This window comes from Fundulus heteroclitus, chromosome 22 (genome assembly GCF_011125445.2).
Source record: "Fundulus heteroclitus isolate FHET01 chromosome 22, MU-UCD_Fhet_4.1, whole genome shotgun sequence".
Lineage (NCBI taxonomy): Eukaryota > Metazoa > Chordata > Actinopteri > Cyprinodontiformes > Fundulidae > Fundulus > Fundulus heteroclitus.
The window spans coordinates 768,420-787,633 of NC_046382.1; the positions used below are offsets into that span (position 1 = coordinate 768,420).

At 43.5% G+C, this 19,214-nt stretch overlaps 1 protein-coding gene across 1 annotated transcript; it reads right to left on the reverse strand.

Annotated features, from left to right (window-relative positions):
• Window positions 1–4,629: 4,629 nt before the first annotated feature.
• Window positions 4,630–19,038, reverse strand: LOC105924939 (sulfotransferase 6B1). The gene is made up of 7 exons (XM_036126321.1): window positions 18,718–19,038; window positions 14,893–15,005; window positions 14,218–14,307; window positions 6,406–6,532; window positions 5,680–5,774; window positions 5,456–5,612; window positions 4,630–5,229 (listed from the first exon to the last, which is right to left on the reverse strand). The coding sequence occupies exons 1-7, from the start codon at window positions 18,911–18,913 to the stop codon at window positions 5,102–5,104; spliced, it is 906 nt and encodes a 301-aa protein (XP_035982214.1). The 5' UTR covers window positions 18,914–19,038; the 3' UTR covers window positions 4,630–5,101.
• Between the last annotated feature and the right edge of the window lie 176 nt (window positions 19,039–19,214).

Genomic DNA, 19,214 nt, shown 5'->3' on the forward strand with positions numbered 1-19,214 from the left:
GCTTTAATATCTTGGGCCTCCACAACAATCTATTGTAGATGCTTTTTTCTTAATTGTTTTTAATGGACTCATGTTTTGTTTTAGAACTCATCTACTGCAGAGGTTTCCATCCTGCAGCAGCAGCAGAGACATGTCAGCAGCTTTTCAATCGGTCCTTTACGCATGAAAACAATCAGAAACAGATCCATGAAATGAAAGAGGAGAACCAAGATGTGCATCTCATTCAGTAGAAAATAATCGTAAGAAAAACACCAAAAAGCTATTCCTCCAGTTGCTACACCGTAATTAACCATCAACAGATCAAGAGTTGCCACACTTCTACGTTTTTCCTCTGCAGACACTGAGGAGGCTCCAGGCAGACAGATGCAGGTCACAACTGGACATATGATGAAGACGAGGGAAGGGATGGCAGCAGAAACAGTGATAGCTAAAATAAACGTCAGTCTGGATGAGGCAGAGCAGCAGCTTCAGGACCACTTGGTCTCTTCTGGCCTGATATAGTGAGAACGCTGTGTGAAAAGGGCTCTGGACACTTAGAGATGCTGATCTCACCTCTGAGCGTGGCTCTGGCTCTCAGCTTCCCCACCCAGAGTGGTTTTAGAGGGAGGGACTCCCTCCTCTCTGTCCTCAGGCTGATCCATGCTGCTGAATTCACATCCACATCAGCTCACACACACTTTCTACCTTCACCTGCAGAGGAAACACACATCATTCATCTGATCATCAACTCTGATCATCCTTTACATCATTAGTGCTGGAAAAAGATCAGCTGCTCCTCCTCTGATTGGCTCTTCTTCTCTGCTTCATATCAGTGTCAGTTGAATGCAGTCAGACAGCAGTGAGAGGCAGAGGAAGCTGCCATCAGCTGCTGTACTTCTACTATCAGTCCACTAGATGGAGCCATGGAGCAACATTTCATCCACTGACACTGATTCACTCTGACTGAACATCAGCAGCTATTTTATTTCACAATCATCAAACTCTACAAGTGGATTATCTGCTGCATCAAAGCTGAACTATTTAACAATCTGACTGAATCAAACACATTTTAACTTTCACTTTCTGGTTTTAAATCTCTGGTTAAAACCCATCTCTTCTCCTTGGCCTTTCGCACTGTCTAATAATTTTATATACAACTATTTTACATTTTACTTCATGTTGGTGTTGTCGGCCAGGAGAGACTAAATCACGGTGTTTCTGAAATGTGAGTAGCTGCAGACTCCCTCTCTTAAGGGACGGCCCATCACAGCAGGGGTGCCAACACTGCTATGAACCAAGCCCCCTGCATTTATTCTCCTCTTTGTCCGTTGGCCTTTGAGGAGAGGATTCCTTCACTGGGGAGACCCAAGATCTTGAGTTCAAGCTGGACGTGTGGCTAAGTCTGCAGTAATCAGACGCTGCATGATCAACTTCTACCGAGATCAGGTTTGGTGATTTTTCTCAGTAGTTGCAGGAAAACTGAGCTGAGCCACACACTTGCAGGAGTGCAGTAGGTCCCCATGCTGTGTGCCCCCCCCCCCCCCCCCACACACACACACACACACTTTCATGGACCGAACACAGAAAACACAGGAGACCCGTGGAAGCTTCATTCCATGCCAGGTTTCACATGGGGTGAGAGTCGCTTGCTTGCTGCTCCGAGCTACTTTCAGCAATATCTTCCAAAAGAATGGCCCAAAGTCATAAATGTCATAAATAAAGCTCTGCTGATGTGTTTGGGTGTGCTTTACAGTTATAACAAACCTTATTTCCATAAGAGTTTTATACACCGATGGGATATTAATGTTTGTGTTTTCCAGTCCGCTCATTACTACCAAATAGGAGTTAAAAGCCTTTTTAAGTGAGCACCGAGCTCTCGCTAGCATTAGCCCGAATTAGCCTCTCTAAGAACTCGCTAATACCCTGGTAAAACATAACTACAGGTTTTTATATACATGTTTGTTCTCCATAGCTCTGCCATCGTCTCAATAGTCATACAAGCTTTATTACAGCATTAATGGGGAAAACTTATGTTGTTTGTGTAACTTTAGGATCAACCTATCAAGCTAATGACCTATCCTCTGCTTCCTCTAGCGCCCTCTAGCTTCCTCAGTGACCATTTGGTGTGTTAATTATTTTCTGGAGAAATAATTGGATTAATAGAAATCAAGCATCCTAAAGGTTATTGATTTTTATTGAGCAAATCATTCTTCAAAATGTTATTTCCTCAAATAATGTTTTATCTAACTCAGATTTGTATTATGAATGAGTTGAAACACACGTCAAATGTTGTTCTGACCTAGTTAAGCTAATTTAAGGTAATTCCATGTTCTTTAAGATTAACTTTGGTTCTTTAACTCAGACCTGCGTTGAACCAGGATTCACCGAATGATTCTCATGATGGTGATGATGATCAACCATTTTATTTTGTCTTTTGTTTCTTTTGCATGTAAATAGTTCCTTAGTTTCTTTTTATCTTCATTTTGCTTAGTAGTGTTAGTTAAGTTTCACTAGCCTGGTAGAGAGGATTTGTTGATTGCAATATTGTGTTAATTCAGATAAACAGCATTATATAGTGATGTTCTCTGGATGTTCATTTTATTTCTGTTATTAAATTCTTGAACTTGAAGAAGTTGTCACTCATTTATTCTACATGTGTGCAGAGTTTGCTGTTAAAAGAACACCAGTGCTGGAATCATTACTTTTAACCATTGATCTGATCTCAGCTGTTTGGGCTGATATTCAGCAGACAATACCTGACAGACAGAGAGTTAATTATTACCAAAACATGTGTAATGGTGATTCTATAATTAATCTATTATTTTCGTATAGGGCTGTTTAATTTATCCAGGTCTTGTTGGTTTTAATATTGGTTTAATGGTATCATATGACTGCTGTTTATTTACTCTGTGTACAGCACTTCATGTGGGTGTTTAAAGTGCTCCATAAATAAAGCTGGTGTTTTATGGTATGTTAATATTGATGTCCTTTTATTTTGAAAAGACTCACAGGGAGCAGCAGGAAGCTGTCCTGTCTTAACTTAATGGCAGAGACGAAAGTTTGGTTCTAGGAAATAAAACATAAAGCAGTTTCTTGAGTGAAAAAAACAAAGAAACATCAGCTGTTGGTGCCAGCCAAAGAAGGAGAGCGGGGGGGGGGGGGGGGGGGGCTCCACACTTGCGTTGAGATGTCCTGGAAGGTGGACAAAAGGGGGACGCAGTACACACACTTGCACTCACCACACACATCCTACATTCCCAGGCACCACCATCCCAGAGGGGTATCCAACCCCCGGACCGAGGAGGTGAACCCTCACATCAAGATGGGGGGAGGGAGAGACCACTACATCCAAACCCATCCAGTCCATGCTCCAGTCCCACCCCGATCCCAGACACCATGAACCGAACGAGTCAACCAACCAGAGACCACCTAACAAGCTACCTCCCCCCACACACTGCCCTCCATACCTAAGCCCCCCCCCCCCCCCCCCCCCCCCCCCACCATATTCCAGAGGAGAGCAAAAGCCCCAGCCCCAGCCGATCCCCAGGACCCAATGCCCCCCCCCCCCCCAGCCAAGACCCCCCACCAGGTGGGCGGCTCCTCATCCAGGTGTGTGAAAACCCTGAACTGGCCTCCGCCTGCTCAGATTTTATGTTGTTGCATGTTGTTCAAAATGAGAGGGCCAAAAAGGGAGATCCCTCCAAGACTTGGTGAGGGTTAATGCAGCCGCTTCTTGTTCTGCAACCATCATCTGATCCTCAGCCTCAAGTTTATGTAGTTTTTCATGGTAGTGCTTCTTACTCAACCATAATCTTTAATACTGCTGCATACTGAGCAGACGGTTCTTGTCCTCTGACTGAGGATGTATTGGAGCAAGTGGAATTAGCCTTGGAGTAATCTGAAGCTGCAGAAGAAACACTAGAAACTGAGGAGGTGAAAGCAGAGGCAGCACGGACCGATTCCAGCACCTCCTTGGTTCCTTGAAGTTGACACTGAGCCTTGTGTAAGACCGCTTTGGTAGCTGATGCTTAGTTGTCCAGTTTATGTCACATTTAATGAGGCAGACGGTCAACTCTTCTGTAGTCATTTACAGTATTTACTCAGAAACGTCATTCTGAATGATTCTCATGCTCCTTAAGGATGTCGCCTTGGTTTTGTCTTATTACTGACTTTGTAGTGACCTTAGCTGAGACCTTCCAGCATTCATAAAGACTGTAGAAGCAATAATTCAACCATTTTTCCCTGTATTATTCTCTGGCCTTTCCTGTTAGGCTGCAGCGTTTTCACTATTCAGAGGCTGATCAGGCTGAACCGCTCACCGTGATTCTCTACATTCACTGGTCTGTCTGGTTTCTGCATCTCTCTCTGTAGTGGCTGCCACACATGGAGTCTTTTTACTTGTCTGGGAAATACCTGAAGTCCTCCTGCCTGCAGTGTTCTTTATCTAAGAAACCTGAAGGCACCAGCAGTTCTGTTTCATCAGTTCTGCTAAGATCTTTAAAAACAAAAAAATAGTGTCTTAGATTCATATTTGATGAAAACATTTCTGATAGTAGTGAAGGGGTGAGTAAATGAAAACAGAAAATTTACAGACACTTAAAAAGTCAATCCCATTTTATCTGTCCTTAAAACAGTGTTCAGAGGAACCACCATGATTTAAATGTTTAATTAATGTTTTTATAATGGGTATTTACCCTGGAAACATGAAAATTAAGAACAATACAAGGAAAATAATATTCAACAAAACATTATGGATTAGAATTTAAAACATGATGGACAAAATGAATTATGATTAATTGATTATCTATTTTAACATTGTGCACATTATTTATATAATTTCTTTCAGTCGATCATAATTAGCTGCTTAAATGGCTTCAAACCACCAACCCTTATGTTCTAATATATCTATGGCTATAAAAACCTGATCAAAAACAAAGTTTCCCTTTTTCTCCTATTTCCCCTTAGTCCCTGGAGCTGTGGCGGGTTTGCCCTGAGTGCGGTCTGTCAGGCGCTGCATACAGCTTCAGGTTGAAGGTAGTTGTGTCCTGATCCTCCTGAGGTCCCTGCAGCGCTGCGTCTCCATCGCTCCCCTCTCATCGCTCCTCTTCTCGTCTCTTTTCTGCTACTGACAGTTACGCTGGTAGTCCAGTTTCTCCCCCAGCTTCGTTCCTGCCAGCTGCTTGTTGAAAGCTTCGTCCATCTCTCCACTCTGTTCTGCGGTAAAATGGTTCTTCCAGTCTCCAACCTCACCTGCACAAAGAGGACAGAATAAATAATAAAACCTGATCCTGAATTAACGAGCCCCTTTAATCTGTTCTGACTTCCTTTTCAAACAGGATCGCCATGTTTAAGGACTGACAAACTGATGAATGTAATAAACTCACATGGTTGGAATCATTCTGAAGGGTAAAGAGGACATTTCTGATCATGGAAGTCGGTCTGGAGGATAAAGAAACGATTTCTAAGCGTCGTTCACCTTTCCTGAAGATGACGTTCCCCATGTTGCCGTGCGAGTTGGCCGCGCTCTCCTTCATGGCGCTGAAGGTGCTCGCCGCTGCGATCTGCTGCACCTGAGCGTCCGTCAGGCTGAAGCCGAGGAAGCTGGAGATCTGGTGGATACCTGCGCTGAGGTCCTACGGCACAGAAAAGCCAATCTGTCAACCGCCTCACAGATTCAGCCCGGCGATCAGAGGGCTCTACCTGTTTCAGGTCTTCATAGGTGACCACCAGGACGTTTGGGTCGTCCATCTTCTTGTTCCAGGCTAAGGCGTGGTCAAAGTACGAGCCCCAGGCCACTGCAGACACATATCCACCATAAAGGTCTGCCTCCATGAAACATGGAGACCATAAAGCTCTAAATATGTTCTCTGACATCAAGTAACCTGTAGCTGGCAGTCAGCTGTATTATCAGGGCTTGTTCAACATAATCTGAATAAAAAGCTTCCAAAGGAGCAGCTGATTATGCTTTTCTGTGCCTAATGCCATAAACTGAGCCAGGACTGAGTAAAGACCTCCACAGTGACCCTGCTGACTCAGCTTTATCTGCAGTTTATGGCAGCTTTCAGGTCATAAACACAGCAGAGAGCAGGTGTGGAAGTCCAAACTGAGAAGCAGAAGCTGCAAAGTCAATCATTCAGCTCTTTATTTACATGGAAACACATTGAATACAAAACCAGGGGCTGAGAATCATCTGGAGAGGTTCACAGGGTATTTCTGCATGTACCTAAACTTTATCTAAATCTCCCTAATATCCTCTACAACATGAGGGGAAGTATTTACTTGCAAAGTGCAGCAGAATAGTTTGACTAGTCCAAGAAAACCTCTCCGTTATTGAAAGTGAACCTGTGGTGGGTGTAAAGTCAACACAGTTGTTTTAGCGTAGCGCCCCACAGCGCTGCCCCGCCCTGAGCCGCCGCCTTCCCTCACCGTCTCCTTTCATGAACTGGGAGAAGAAAGCATCCCAGGAGCCGACGGACGGCAGAACCGGGTTGTTGTTGCAGAAATGATAGTAGGAGACCAGCGTGTCCTTCGGGTTCCTGAAGACCACCACCATCTGGGAGAAAGACAGCTCGTTAAAACGGCTTTCTCTCAACCTCAGGATTACAAGGCCGTCTCCAGCTAAACCTTCAGGCTCTATTCACCTGGAAAACAAAGTCTCCATAAATTGAGTTCCTTATGGTCATCTTAGAATGACCATAAGGAACTGAACTTAACCTGTTTAGAAAGTATTTCTGAGTGATAAAATGCAAGGCAAGGCAAGGCAAGGCAAATTTATTTATATAGCACAATTCAGTACAAGACAATACAAAGTGCTTTACATGATTAAGATATAGCAAAATAATAAAATGTAGATAGAAAATAGAATAAAAGCAAGTATGGATAGAATGTAGTAACAAAAAAGAACATTAAAAACAGTAAAACTGTTTAACTAGAACAGTCAAAGGCAATTTTAAACAGATGTGTTTTTAATCTTGATTTAAAAGAACTCAGGCTTTCCGCACTTTTACAGTTTTCTGGAAGTTTGTTCCAGATAAGCGGAGCATAGGAACTAAATGCTGCTTCTCCATGTCTGGTTCTGGTTCTGGTTCTGCAGAGCAGGCTGGAGCCAGAAGACCTGAGTGGTCTGGAGGGTTGATGCCCTGATAACAAGTCTGTGATGGATTTAGGTGCTAATTCAGGGATTTATAGACTAACAGAAGGATTTTTAAAGTCTATTCTCTGAGATCCAGGGAGCCAGTGTAAGGACTTTAGAACTGGTGTTATGTGCTCTACTTTCTTAGTCTTAGTGAGGACGTGGGCAGCAGCGTTCTGGATCAGCTGCAGCTTTCTGATCCACTTTTTAGGAAGACCTGTGAAAACACCGTTGCAGAAATCAATTCGACTAAAAATAAGTGCATGGATTAGTTTTTCCAGATCCTGCTGAGACATCAGTCCTTTAATCCTGGAAATGTTCCTCAGGTGATAGAAAGCTGACCTTGTAATTGTCTTTAGATGCTTTTGAAGGTTCAGGTCTGAGTCCATCACTACTCCCAGATTTCGGGCCTGATCAGTGGTTTTTAGCTGAAGCAGCTGAAGCTGTGTGCTAACTTTTGATCTCTCCTCTATTGGTCCAAATATTATTACTTCAGTTTTGTTTTTATTCCATTGAAGAAAATTTAGGAACATCCACGTATTGATTTCTTCTAGGCATTTACTCAGTGCTTGAACTGGTTCATAGTCACCTGGTGACATGGTGATGTAGAGCTGTGTGTCGTCTGCATAGTTATGGTAGCTGATGTTATTTTTTATTATCTGAGCTAGAGGGAGCATGTAGATAATGAATAGGAGGGGACCCAGGATGGACCCTTGGGGTACCCCACATGTTATTTTTGTCGTCTGGGATGTAAAATTACCTACTGATACAAAAAAGTCCCTGTCGTTTAAGTAGGATTTAATCCAGTTGAGAGCTGTAGCAGAGAGGCCGACCCAGTTCTCCAGGCATTCTAACAGAATGGAGTGATCGACAGTATCAAATGCTGCACTGAGGTCCAATAGAACCAGCACGGTGGTTCTTCCACAGTCTGTATTTATATGGATGTCATCAAACACCTTGATCAGGGCGGTCTCTGTACTGTGAGCATGGAAACCTGACTGGAAAACGTCAAAGCGGCTGGTCGTTGTTAAGAAGGTGTTTAATTGTTGAAATACAACTTTTTCAATGATCTTACTGATAAAGGGGAGGTTTGAGATGGGCCTGTAGTTCTGGAGTAGAAGTTTGTCTAAATTGTTCTTTTTCAGCAGTGGTTTGATAATTGCTGTTTTTAGGGACTGGGGTACAACACCTGACAGAAGGGACGTGTTTATTATCTGAGTCAAATCAGACGCTATGCCAGGTAAAACTTTTTTAAAGAAAGCTGTGGGTAGAACATCAAGGCAGCAGGAGGAGGAACTTAGCTGCTGAATGATCTGCTCTAAGCTTTTGGAGTTTATTTGGCTGAATTGGGACATTTGGTCAAAATCAATTCTGGTAGGAGACAACTTTGGTACTGAACTTAGTATGGATGTACAAACAGGTCCTCTAATCTTTTGGATTTTCTCACTAAAGAAGTTAGCAAATTCGTTGCAGGCCCTGGTGGAGTGGAGTTCAGAAGCCACGGACACAGGAGGATTTGTTAACCTGTCGACTGTGGAAAATAAGACACGAGCATTATTAATGTTTTTCTTGATGATCTCTGAGATGAAAGATTCTGTTGCATTTTTCAGTTGTAAGTTATAACTGTAAAGTCTCTCTTTATAGATGTCATAGTGAACCTGGAGTCTGTTCTTTCTTCACCTGCATTCAGCTTTCCGACATTCCCTTTTTTCACTTCTAACTGCTGGAGCATTTCTCAAATGAGATTTTTTCTTCCCGGAAAAAAACTTCACTTTGACTGGAGCAATGCAGTCAATGATGTCTGAGACTTTAGAATGAAAGTTATCTACTAGCTCATCTACTGAGTTGCAGCCCAAGGTTGAAGTAGCAAAGTAAGCTTGAATAAAAGTTTTTGTGGCATTGTCCTTAAAGGTGCGTTTTCTTACGATGTCCCTTCGGCTAAATGAGTCACTGGAAATGATACATTCAAAGGTAACGGAGAAGTGATCGGATAGGGCAACATCAGTTACATTGACCTGTGAAATCTTTAGACCTTTAGTGATGATTAAGTCTAAAATATGTCCCTGCTTGTGTGTTGGCTGTTTAACATTCTGAGTTAAACCAAAGTTTCTAAGTGTGTCACACAGTTCTTTTGCACTTCTGTCTTCAGGGTTATCGACGTGAAAGTTGAAGTCTCCCACAATAATTAAAAAGTCATAATCAACACATATCACAGACAGCAGGTCACTAAAATCATTAAAAAGTTTGATGTGGACTTAGGAGACCCGTAAACATTCAGAAACATAGTTCGTACCGGGCTCTTTACCTGGAGAGCCAAATGTTCAAAAGAGTCAAATTTTCCCAAAAACACCTTTTTACACTTTAGTGAATCATTAAACAATGTTGATACTCCTTCACCTTTCCTTTGCTGTCTGCTCTCACAAAGAAAATTATAGTTTGGAGGAGTCGACTCCATCAGTATAGCTGCTTCACTAAATTCATGCAGCCATGTTTCTGTTAAAAACATTACATCAAGATTATTGTCAATAATGAAGTCATTAATTAAAAGGGATTTTCCTGACAGAGATCTAATGTTTAATAAACCTAGTTTATATGATTTGGTGGTTGATGATGTCTCTGTGGCAGGTTGCATCTGACAGTTTATGACTTTCAAGTATTTGTTCCTGTTTATCCTTTTGTTTTTCTTTTTTCTGCCACGTATCATCACAGATATTCCATAATCCCCGGCAAAAGACCCAAGCTGATTCTGGAAACTGTCATGTCTGATAAACGTGCAGCGAGGGCCCGCTGTGTATCACAGCGAAGTAATCTGAAGGTCTTGAGGACAGGCATTTTCCGTGATACGTAGAGAAGGATCTGGGGCTCTGCGGCCTTTGGAAGATGCTGATTTAGTCACAGAGCTGTGGCTATGTAGATAGGATGTCATCTGTAGGCCAATCTTAAATACTTTGTTCATGTTATGAGAAAATTCCAGGAAAGGAACCTCTGGGCTTTGTGGAGAGGAAGGCGAGGCGGGTGTAGTCCGGACCGGTATTTTTGACGATGGCGGTTCTTGGTCCTCTCTTTGTCCTGCTGAGATCTGGGATGGATCCTCCTGTAGCTCTGACGAAGCCTCTTTCTGTGTCATCTTTCTGGCCATCTTTATCTTGGCTTGTTCGGGCTGCACTGGGCTTATCATTTGTTTTGGCACTGGATGTACTTTGTTTTGGGACAAAGCTGATGGCGTATGGTTCACAGAATAGAAGATGTTTGAAATCAGCCGTTTTGCACCTGACCTATTTAGAGAGAAGCCATTGCTGCTAAACAGATGTCTTCTTTCCCAGAAGATGTTAAAGTTGTCTATGAAGGTTACAGTTGTTTGTTTGCATGTTTTTTCCAGCCATTTGTTTAGCATCAGAATTCTGGAAAAAATCTCGTCTCCACAGTTAACGGGCGCATGAGGCCCGCTAAGAAACACCTTGACATTAAGGCCATGAACTAGGTTCAACAAACGAATATAATCCTCTTTCAATACTTCTGATTTTCTTATCTGGTTGACGTCGCCCAGGGCTTCAGCTTGTATTGTGAGTTTTTCCAAGGTCGGGCGATCTTTCAAGATCCTCAGAAGGTTGTCTGATATTTCAGACACCAGGCCAAAGTTCGAAGGGTTATAAATCAACACCTCTGTGTTTTTCTTGTTACAGAAATGTTTAATCCCCCTTACAGATCCATCGACTGTGGAAAATAAGACACGAGCATTATTAATGTTTTTCTTGATGATCTCTAAGAAGAAAGATTCTCTTGCATTTTTCAATTGTAAGTTATAACTGTTAAGTCTCTCTTTATAGATGTCGTAGTGAACCTGGAGTCTGTTCTTTCTCCACCTGCGTTATTCCGTAATCTCCGGCAAAAGGCCCCGGCTGATGCTGGGAACTGTCATGTCTGATAAACGTGTGGCCTGGGGCCAATCTGTATCACAGCGAAGTAATTTGGAGTTCCTCAGCACCAGAGTGTTCTGTGATACGTAGAGGAGGATCTGAGGCTCTGAGGCCTTTGGAGAATCCTGGTTTATTCACAGCAGAATGGCTATGTGGAGAGGATGTCATCTGTAGGCCAATCTTAAATACTTTGTTCATGTTATAAGAAAAATCCAGAAAAGGAACTTCTGGGCTTTGTGGAGAAGAAGGGGAGGCGGGTCCAGTCTGGACTGGTGTTCGTGACGATGGAGGTTCTTGGTCCTCTCTTTGTCCTGCTGAGATCTGGGATGAATCCTCCTGTAGCTCTGACGACGCCTCTTTCTGTGTCATCTTTCTGTTCATCTTTAACTTGGCTTGTTCGGGCTGCACTGGGCTTATCATTTGTTTTGGCACTGGATGTACTTTGTATTGGGACAAAGCTGATGGCGTATGGTTCACAGAATAGAAGATGTTTGAAATCAGCCGTTTTGCACCTGACCTATTTAGAGAAAAACCATCTCTGTTGAACAGATTTCTCCTCTCCCAGAAGATGTTAAAGTTGTCTATGAAGGTTACAGTTGTTTCTTTGCATGTTTTTTTACAGCCATTTGTTTAGCATCAGAATTCTGGAAAAAATCTCATCTCCACAATTAACGGGTGCGTGAGGGCCACTAAGAAACACCTTGAGATTTAGGCCATCAACAATGTTCAACAAACGAATGTAATCATCTTTTAATACTTCTGATTTTCTTGTCTGGTTGACGTCATTCAGGGCTTCAGCTTGTATTATGAGTTTTTCCAAGGTCGGACGTTCTTTCAAGACCCTTGGAAGGTCTGTCTGAAGGATGTTTGTTAAATCAGACACCAGGCCACTGTTCAGATCATTATAAATCAACACCTCTGTGTTTTTCTTGTTACAGAAATGTTTAATCCCCCTTACAGAACCATTGCATAATATCAGGGTCCTTGGCCCTGTGGCATGTCTTTTCTGTGATGTCTTAGAACGAAAATCGTTGACATACCTCTGATTGTTGCCGTGATCCTCCTTGGTCACATTTTGGAGCGGAGCGAATCTGTTTCGTAATGGAATTCCAGCATTTCCAGCAGGTTTACTCCTATCATTTGTTTTGAGAACAGCCCGTTGTTGTTTCATTTGTCTTGGGACATCTCTCTGTAGTCTCGGCCAGTTTTCTTTGTCTGGGTGCGGGGTTTGTTGATCCTTTGGTCTTGCACCCAGATTGATCCAGGGATTCTCATTTTCCTCCGGGGACTGTTTGTTCGCTGAGCAGTGTTGTAGTACTCGAGTCCGAGACTCGAACTCGAGTTCGAGTCATTAGCTAAATTTAGAGACTCGTGACTTGACTTGGACTTGAGCACTGATGACTCGAACTTGCACTCGGACTCCTACATTCAGATCATTCTGACTCGGAAATTGAGAAAAAGACTCGACTTTTTTTATATCATTAGGCTATAATTTTAATATGTCATTAGAATATTGTTTGGTGTATGATTTTAATATCTAAATGGCGTACCGCGCACGTGACGTCACCATCTCATGAGCAACGCCCCTTGCCGCTAAGGTTGGGCAAACAGTGTCAGAGCGTACGTAGCAACCAGCCATTACACATGCAACAGATACAACGATATGACCAAGTTTTCAGCTGTTAAACTTTTACAAGAGTATGTCCAGGCGCCCAGTTTACTGGTAGAACTGTGGAACAACATACCAACGTTCAGCTAAAACGATGGCTTGAGTGTCAAGGGCTTAGACTGGAAAACGGGTCAAGTTGATAGAAAGGTAAGTCGATGTTTTTCTCCTGCTCAGCGTTCATGGCGTCATCAGCCGTTTTTTTCTGTTTGTAGTCACCGTCCAGGAATCGGACTAAATTGTCCGGCCCGCCGAACAATTTAGTCCGGTCCGGTGGCCAAATGCATTATCATTATCCAACGGCTGTATCTCCTCGCTGCATCTGCACCAGATTTTTTGTGAGTCATGAGGAAACGCTGCCGAACACGTTTGTGGGAATCGCCCGGTGGACGGGCGAGGAAAATGCGTGACAGCATCTGCGGTGCCGGCTGACCGGCGGTGCGTGAACCCCGCCCGCCGGCCGGAGCCGCAGCGTTGGCCAATAGGCCAGAGCAGCGCTTGGCTGCGAGGGCCGATCGACGCCGCTTGCAGCTTTAACATCCTTCATATGCGGCCTATCAGCGTACCTCGAGTCGCTGTTGCACGTTCCATAACAACAATGTTTAAAAACCATGGTTAGGAGACGTCTTAGACTTGGAAAAAGCAGTCGTTTACCGAGTAAAACCAGGGTAACTACAGCGGAAGAGTGGAGGAAAATGCATATTTGCCCGACATGTACCACGTGATATGGCGTCACGTTCTAAAAATAGCTCGCTCGCGGAACGCCATTGGAATGTTACTGCTTCATGTCATACATCACACGTCACGGCATGTTCATACAACGAACTTGGATCAATAGTGACTCGACTCGGACTTGACTCGGATGAGTAGTGGACTTGACTCGGACTTGACTCGGATGAGTAGTGGACTTGACTCGGACTCGACTCGGATTTGTTTTTTATGACTTGGACTTGACTTGGACTTGAACACTGGTAACTCGAACCTGGACTCGGACTCGAGGCATAGTGACTTGACTACAACACTGGCTGGTGGTCACCATTCAGAATCACAGGCAGGGTTGTTTCATTTCCATGCGTGGCGTTTACATCATAATTCACTTCGAGTCGACAGATTTTCAGTTCCATAACAGTTATCTTCTGTAAAAGCTTGTCTAAGTCCATTGTGGTGAAGGTAGGCATGCTTTGAATCGGGCGGTTCTTCTTCATATCCACTTCATGTTGAAGTCTTTCCATAAGAGCATTTTTCCTGAGAACTGCCTCCTCTGGGCTGTTGTAAAGAGGCATCTTGTGTGGATTAGCTGAAAACTAAAATAGTCCACATGGGGAAAAAATCAAAATCAAAAATAAATCAGAAAATAAATAAAATAAAATAACTAAATCCAACTTTCTGTAATTTTGGTTAAGAGATAAAAAGGAGATAAAAAGGGAGGAAAATGCAAGCAAGCAGGGAGCAGAGAAAAGAGCGTCCGAGTAGGCAGAGAGGCGGAGTTTGTAGCTCCTCTTTTCACTGCAGACAAGTCTTACCTTTGTCTTCTTCTCGTTGAAGGTGGAGGGCATGTTGTCTGGATGAAGGTGAGTCCCCAGCAACCGTGGAGATGGAGCCTGTTCCACGCTCTGATGAAACCCAGGAGGAGAAACAAAGATACGTCTCAGCAGGAGAGCTCTGCGTCTTTAAAACAGGAGCTGCAGCTTCTGATTCTGCGTTTTCTCCTTTCTATCGCCAGAACATTTGCTTTAATCTAACTGTTTAGGTCCGATCTGGTGCTGGATGGCTGAGATTCTTCTGAGATGTTCTGGACACGCAGGTTTAAATCATATCTGACAGAAACATTAGTTTGGAACAACCTCACAGCAAATATTAATTCATCTTCTCCACATTAGGTGACAGAAGAAAATTGACTTTAACAACAGATGGACTCTTTCTGCTACTGATGACGTAAATCTGCACAGCTCGACCTTTGACCTCCCTGTGTGCCACGCCCAGTCTGAGCTAGGACAGCCGTCTGGTTTCTCATGCAGGTTACCAGCATAGAGCGCTCTCAGCAGCGCTGATAAGAAACACAGTAGCCCTGCACGCAGATACGTACTCCTGATAAAATGCTGATAAAATGCCATCATTCCAGCTTTTTCTCTTTCAAACTTCCTCACACGTCTGTTTAAATTTAAGGTTTGACTGCAGGCCACGCAGGACGTCGGTACCTTCAACACCTCTGGTCCAAAGAACTCGATCAGGGGGGGCATCTTGGACTCATTTTCCGTCTGGGTGGCCTGTGCGATCATCTTCCTCATGACACCAACCATCCAGTTAAATCCTGCGCGCCCACAAAGAAATAATGCATGAATGAAAGTAGCAGGAGCCGCTCACCTCGGCTCGGTTTAGTGCTAAAGAAGCTGGATGTTATTTTTTCAGATGGTAATTCTCCTCTTCACTGGATTATTTATGACTTAACACATCATCAGAGGCAGAAAATTAAGCCATATATTCAGTAGCTCAGAATAATAAAAACAGCAGAAATAATGTGTGAGGGTGCTGCTGCTAATACTCCAGTTTATCCTCACATTTTTCAAAGAAACCGTCTCTAGGACTCATTTTGGCTGCCTGTAATCTGTCTTGCTCACCTAAAACTGGGTTTCTAGCTTTTCCAGCGCGACTGTTCATTGGATGAACTGAGGGGATGTAAAGACCTGAACACAGATGAATATCCCCCCCTAACAGGCCTCTGTGGAAGCACACCCTGCAGGCTCCACCTGCCTGCATTCCTCCAGAGGAGATTATCTGTCTGCATGTCAGTTTTTTTCATGCAGGCTGCCGTGCAAAAAGCCTCCAAAGTAAACATTTGACAGAAAACAACACGTCACATTCAACGACCGCGCCGCAGCCACATCAGGAATGTCACGCTTTGCTTCTGCTACAAGATGCTCTCTGTGTGTTTTCTAACGGCACATATTACAGCCTGGCACTTAAAGGTTTTTAGAAAGACTAATTTTCATCACTGGTCTACAGGATCCAGAGGAATGGAGCGAAGCTTGCTCTTCAGCCTCACCCACAGGGAGACAAAAATCTTCAAAAATAATTAAGGAAAAATGTCCGTCCGCATGAGAGGACGCAGCGCCACTGAAAACGCTGTGGTGGGTATGCCAGACCCCTGGGGGGGGGGGGGGGGGGGGCTGTGACGCTGCCTCAGAAACATGCAGACAACTATGTGAAGTAAACACAGCAGCATGGGGGGGGCGCATGTAGGTTACAGAAAGATCTGGAGCTACGACGTCATCGTTTCAGAAAAGATGCAGCTCCCATCTACACGATAACATGAAAACAACGTTTTTACATTTTTCTAAAAAGATCGTACGCTCTCCCAAAACGGTGCATCCGTTCTCATAACTTCTCTCTCCTCAGACCTGCATCTACCTGCAGTGAACTTATGGAAAGCTCTGGTCAAGAACTGCTGCTGGACCACAAGAACCGGAATTAGTTTCATTAATAGTATCTTCATTAGCTTATTCAGATAATGATTGAAGTGCCTTGGAGCTAAACTAGTGACAGCAGGTAGTGACGTGGTAGGTGAAGGAGCTCTGCAGTGACACTGAAAACATCTTTTTTTCAATGTTTAATTTGTCAACGTTTGATTTTACATTATTTAATTTTTTAACGTTTGATTTTACAAAGCAAAAACTCTTTTCCGTGTCGCTGCATGCTGTCGCTGTTTTAGCTCCATATAATGGGACACCTGACCTTTGAGACGTAACTCCCCTACAGGCTAATAACAAAGGTTGGTAATGCTTTATCATCTGAATGAATGCACCTTAATGACAGGATCAAGGTGTGTCCTGAGCAGGTGTAGCGGTAGTTTCACTCATTTATCAAACTAACATTTAAACTGGAATAAAAATTAAATATTGACCCCTCGTGTACATTTATTCCTTGATTTTTGATTGGTCATTAAATAATTTACAGGTTCTGCTCACAGTTTGTTGAATATGTTCCTTGTTTCAGATAAATTTAAACTTCCTGCATCAACTGTTTAAGCCATACGGCATTTATTACATTTTGTCAGTGAGGGAGAAGTTTTATTCCTCAAACATAAAGCGGAAAACATTTTGTGTAATAAAACAGCAGATCAGGTGAAATCACAGACACGTCCATGGGCTGCTGTCTGTGATTTAAAAGAAGGGGTTTGGTATTATATTTATGATTAAAGCAGAACAGGAATTTAAACTATTTCATTGTTTCCCTCATTATTGACAACAAGGCCTTACATGTCTGGCTGCATGTTGGGTAAAATTTTCTGCAAACGCTGAGATTTATTCACAGTTTGTTTCTATGACAGTAAAAGATTCTGCTTTTCTTTTGCATCTCTTAGATTATTCAGCTTCCATTTTATCCACAGAGTTAACATTCGTTCAGGTATTGATGGTTTAATTCTTTGTTTTCATTGTTTTCATTAACAGTTGAAGGTATGGGTTTATTAAAACACTCCAACATATAATTGATGGTTCCTCAACAAACCGTGGTCTCAGATTTTAAAGCACCGTCCCTGCAGATTGTCATTGTTACTCAAACAGCTGCTCAGAGCAGGAACCACTAAAGGAGCTCTTCTGTTGTCTCCATTTCCTTCTCACCAGCCTGAACACCTCCAGGATTTACTCTTTGTTTTGCTCATTGACCAGGCTAATGACTCTGCTATGCTAGCCAATAATAGCGTAGCTTTCTGCGACCAAACGACGCATCTAAATATTCGCTGAATGTGATTGGACAGTACTATTTATCAACCAATTTAATGAAGTATAAAGCTACCAAATCACAAATAAACAGTTCATAAGTGCAACAGTCATGGTTTCCCACGTAAAGGGCAGCCATGTTGAATTTTGCAGTGGTGGTTGCTGGGAATCCTCCAGGTTAAACGGTGTATGCGTGTTCCAGGCCTGTTTTAGCTCCTAGTTCAACAGGAGTTGGAGATTAGATGTGAAGAGCTGATCATGTTGAAGTTTACTATTTCTGGAGGGATATGGAGATACAAACAACCTTTAAACTAAAACTAGATTTATGCTTTTCATATGTGTTTAAGTTTATTTACCCTAAACCTTGTTGTACTTCTTCAACAGGATCTCTGTTAAATCTCTGCTGAATATTAGTCGCTAAGAACATCCAGGGTCGAAGCTTCAGGAGCGGCGATGCTCCTGGTTGTCTAGACGGTTGAAGGGGGGGGGGGGGGTTCCTTCCACACACCCAGCCTGTTTTACCCCAGGAGTGTTGCAACCATTTCCCATAAAACATCCATGAGAAACGCGGGAAGAGGTCAGAGTGCAGGCAGGAGAGACCATTTACTGCAAAAAGGGAGCTATAAGTACGGCAAATCTTCTTGAAATGAACGTATTTGTTCCTGATTTGAGTAAACAAGATGATCTGGCAATGGAACAAGATTTCTGCACTTGAAACAGGAACAACTCATCTCCATCGTCTTATTTCAAGTGTAGGAAATCTAATTATCTTATTTTAAGGGTAGAATACTCTTTCCATTGGCAAATAGAATCAAATAAAGGACAAATACACTCATTTCAAGACACTTTGACTTACTTTTGCAGTGCTGGTTTTGCTTGTTGCATTGATTTACTCCCTGACAGGAAACCTGAAGAGCAGCTCCACAACTGGCCCTGCAGGACTGGTTTGGCCCTTCAGAGTTTGACCGCTGGCCTGATTTGGTTCCTGTTCCTTTGTGGCAGCTGCATTCAGTCTTCTCCTTCTTTTTTATTTATTTACCGACTCAGTGCAATGCCAGCTCAGAGGTCTAGCTGCTTCCTGCAAAGCAACCGTCTGCACAGCTGCTTTCTACAGTGAGACTTTCTGCAACGCAGAGCCAAACTGTTGCTATAACTCAGCTGTTCACCCCAACTGGTGACTTCCACCTAAAAGCACGATTATCCTACTAAGTCTTGCCTGTTTTTGGTGTTTTATCATTGAAATGAATGCCCTGCTGCAGCCTGCAGCCCCTCTCTCCATGCAGGGCTCATTTCTGTGTTCCTTACCACATTTGGGATAAGCCACCAGCATGATGTCATCGTCTCTGGCCCTGATGTCATCCAGGCACTTTAAATGTTCCTCGGGACACATGAGGGTGGGGTACAACACCCCGTTGAATCTGTACAGCTTGTCCTCGTCCCTCATTTGCTTAGCCTTCTCCATCCTGGCCTGCATCCTGGCAGCGAGGGGGTTGTTGCTCATTCTGCCCAGGGAGACGGTTACGGCACAGGAACCAGAAATCACAGGAGCCGCTGCGAGCCGTGGAGAAAAGTTGGAAGCTCAACAGGAAGAGCTGCTCTCTGCTCGGTCTGTGAGTGACGGGGGAAAGCAGGGAGGGTTTGGGAGGAGGAGGAGGAGACTGGAAGCACCTCCTCCCTGCACGCACAGGCAGGACAGTCTGTTGATTCATGGAGGAGTGATTGATGGCAGATCCTGGTTCAACCGACTGCCGAGCCATCCCACAGAAACAGTCCCCGCCCCTTTCATTCAGTCGGCTCAGAGG

Coding starts and splice junctions, on each gene's coding strand:
- LOC105924939 (XM_036126321.1), bottom strand. CDS start 18,913: ATGAGCAACAACCCCCTCGCTGCCAGGATGCAGGCCAGGATGGAGAAG. Junction 6,533..14,217: donor TCAACGAGAAGAAGACAAAG/GTAAGACTTGTC, acceptor TCTTTCTCCCAG/ATGGTGGTGGTCTTCAGGAA. Junction 5,230..5,455: donor GAACGTCATCTTCAGGAAAG/GTGAACGACGCT, acceptor CTCTTTGTGCAG/GTGAGGTTGGAGACTGGAAG.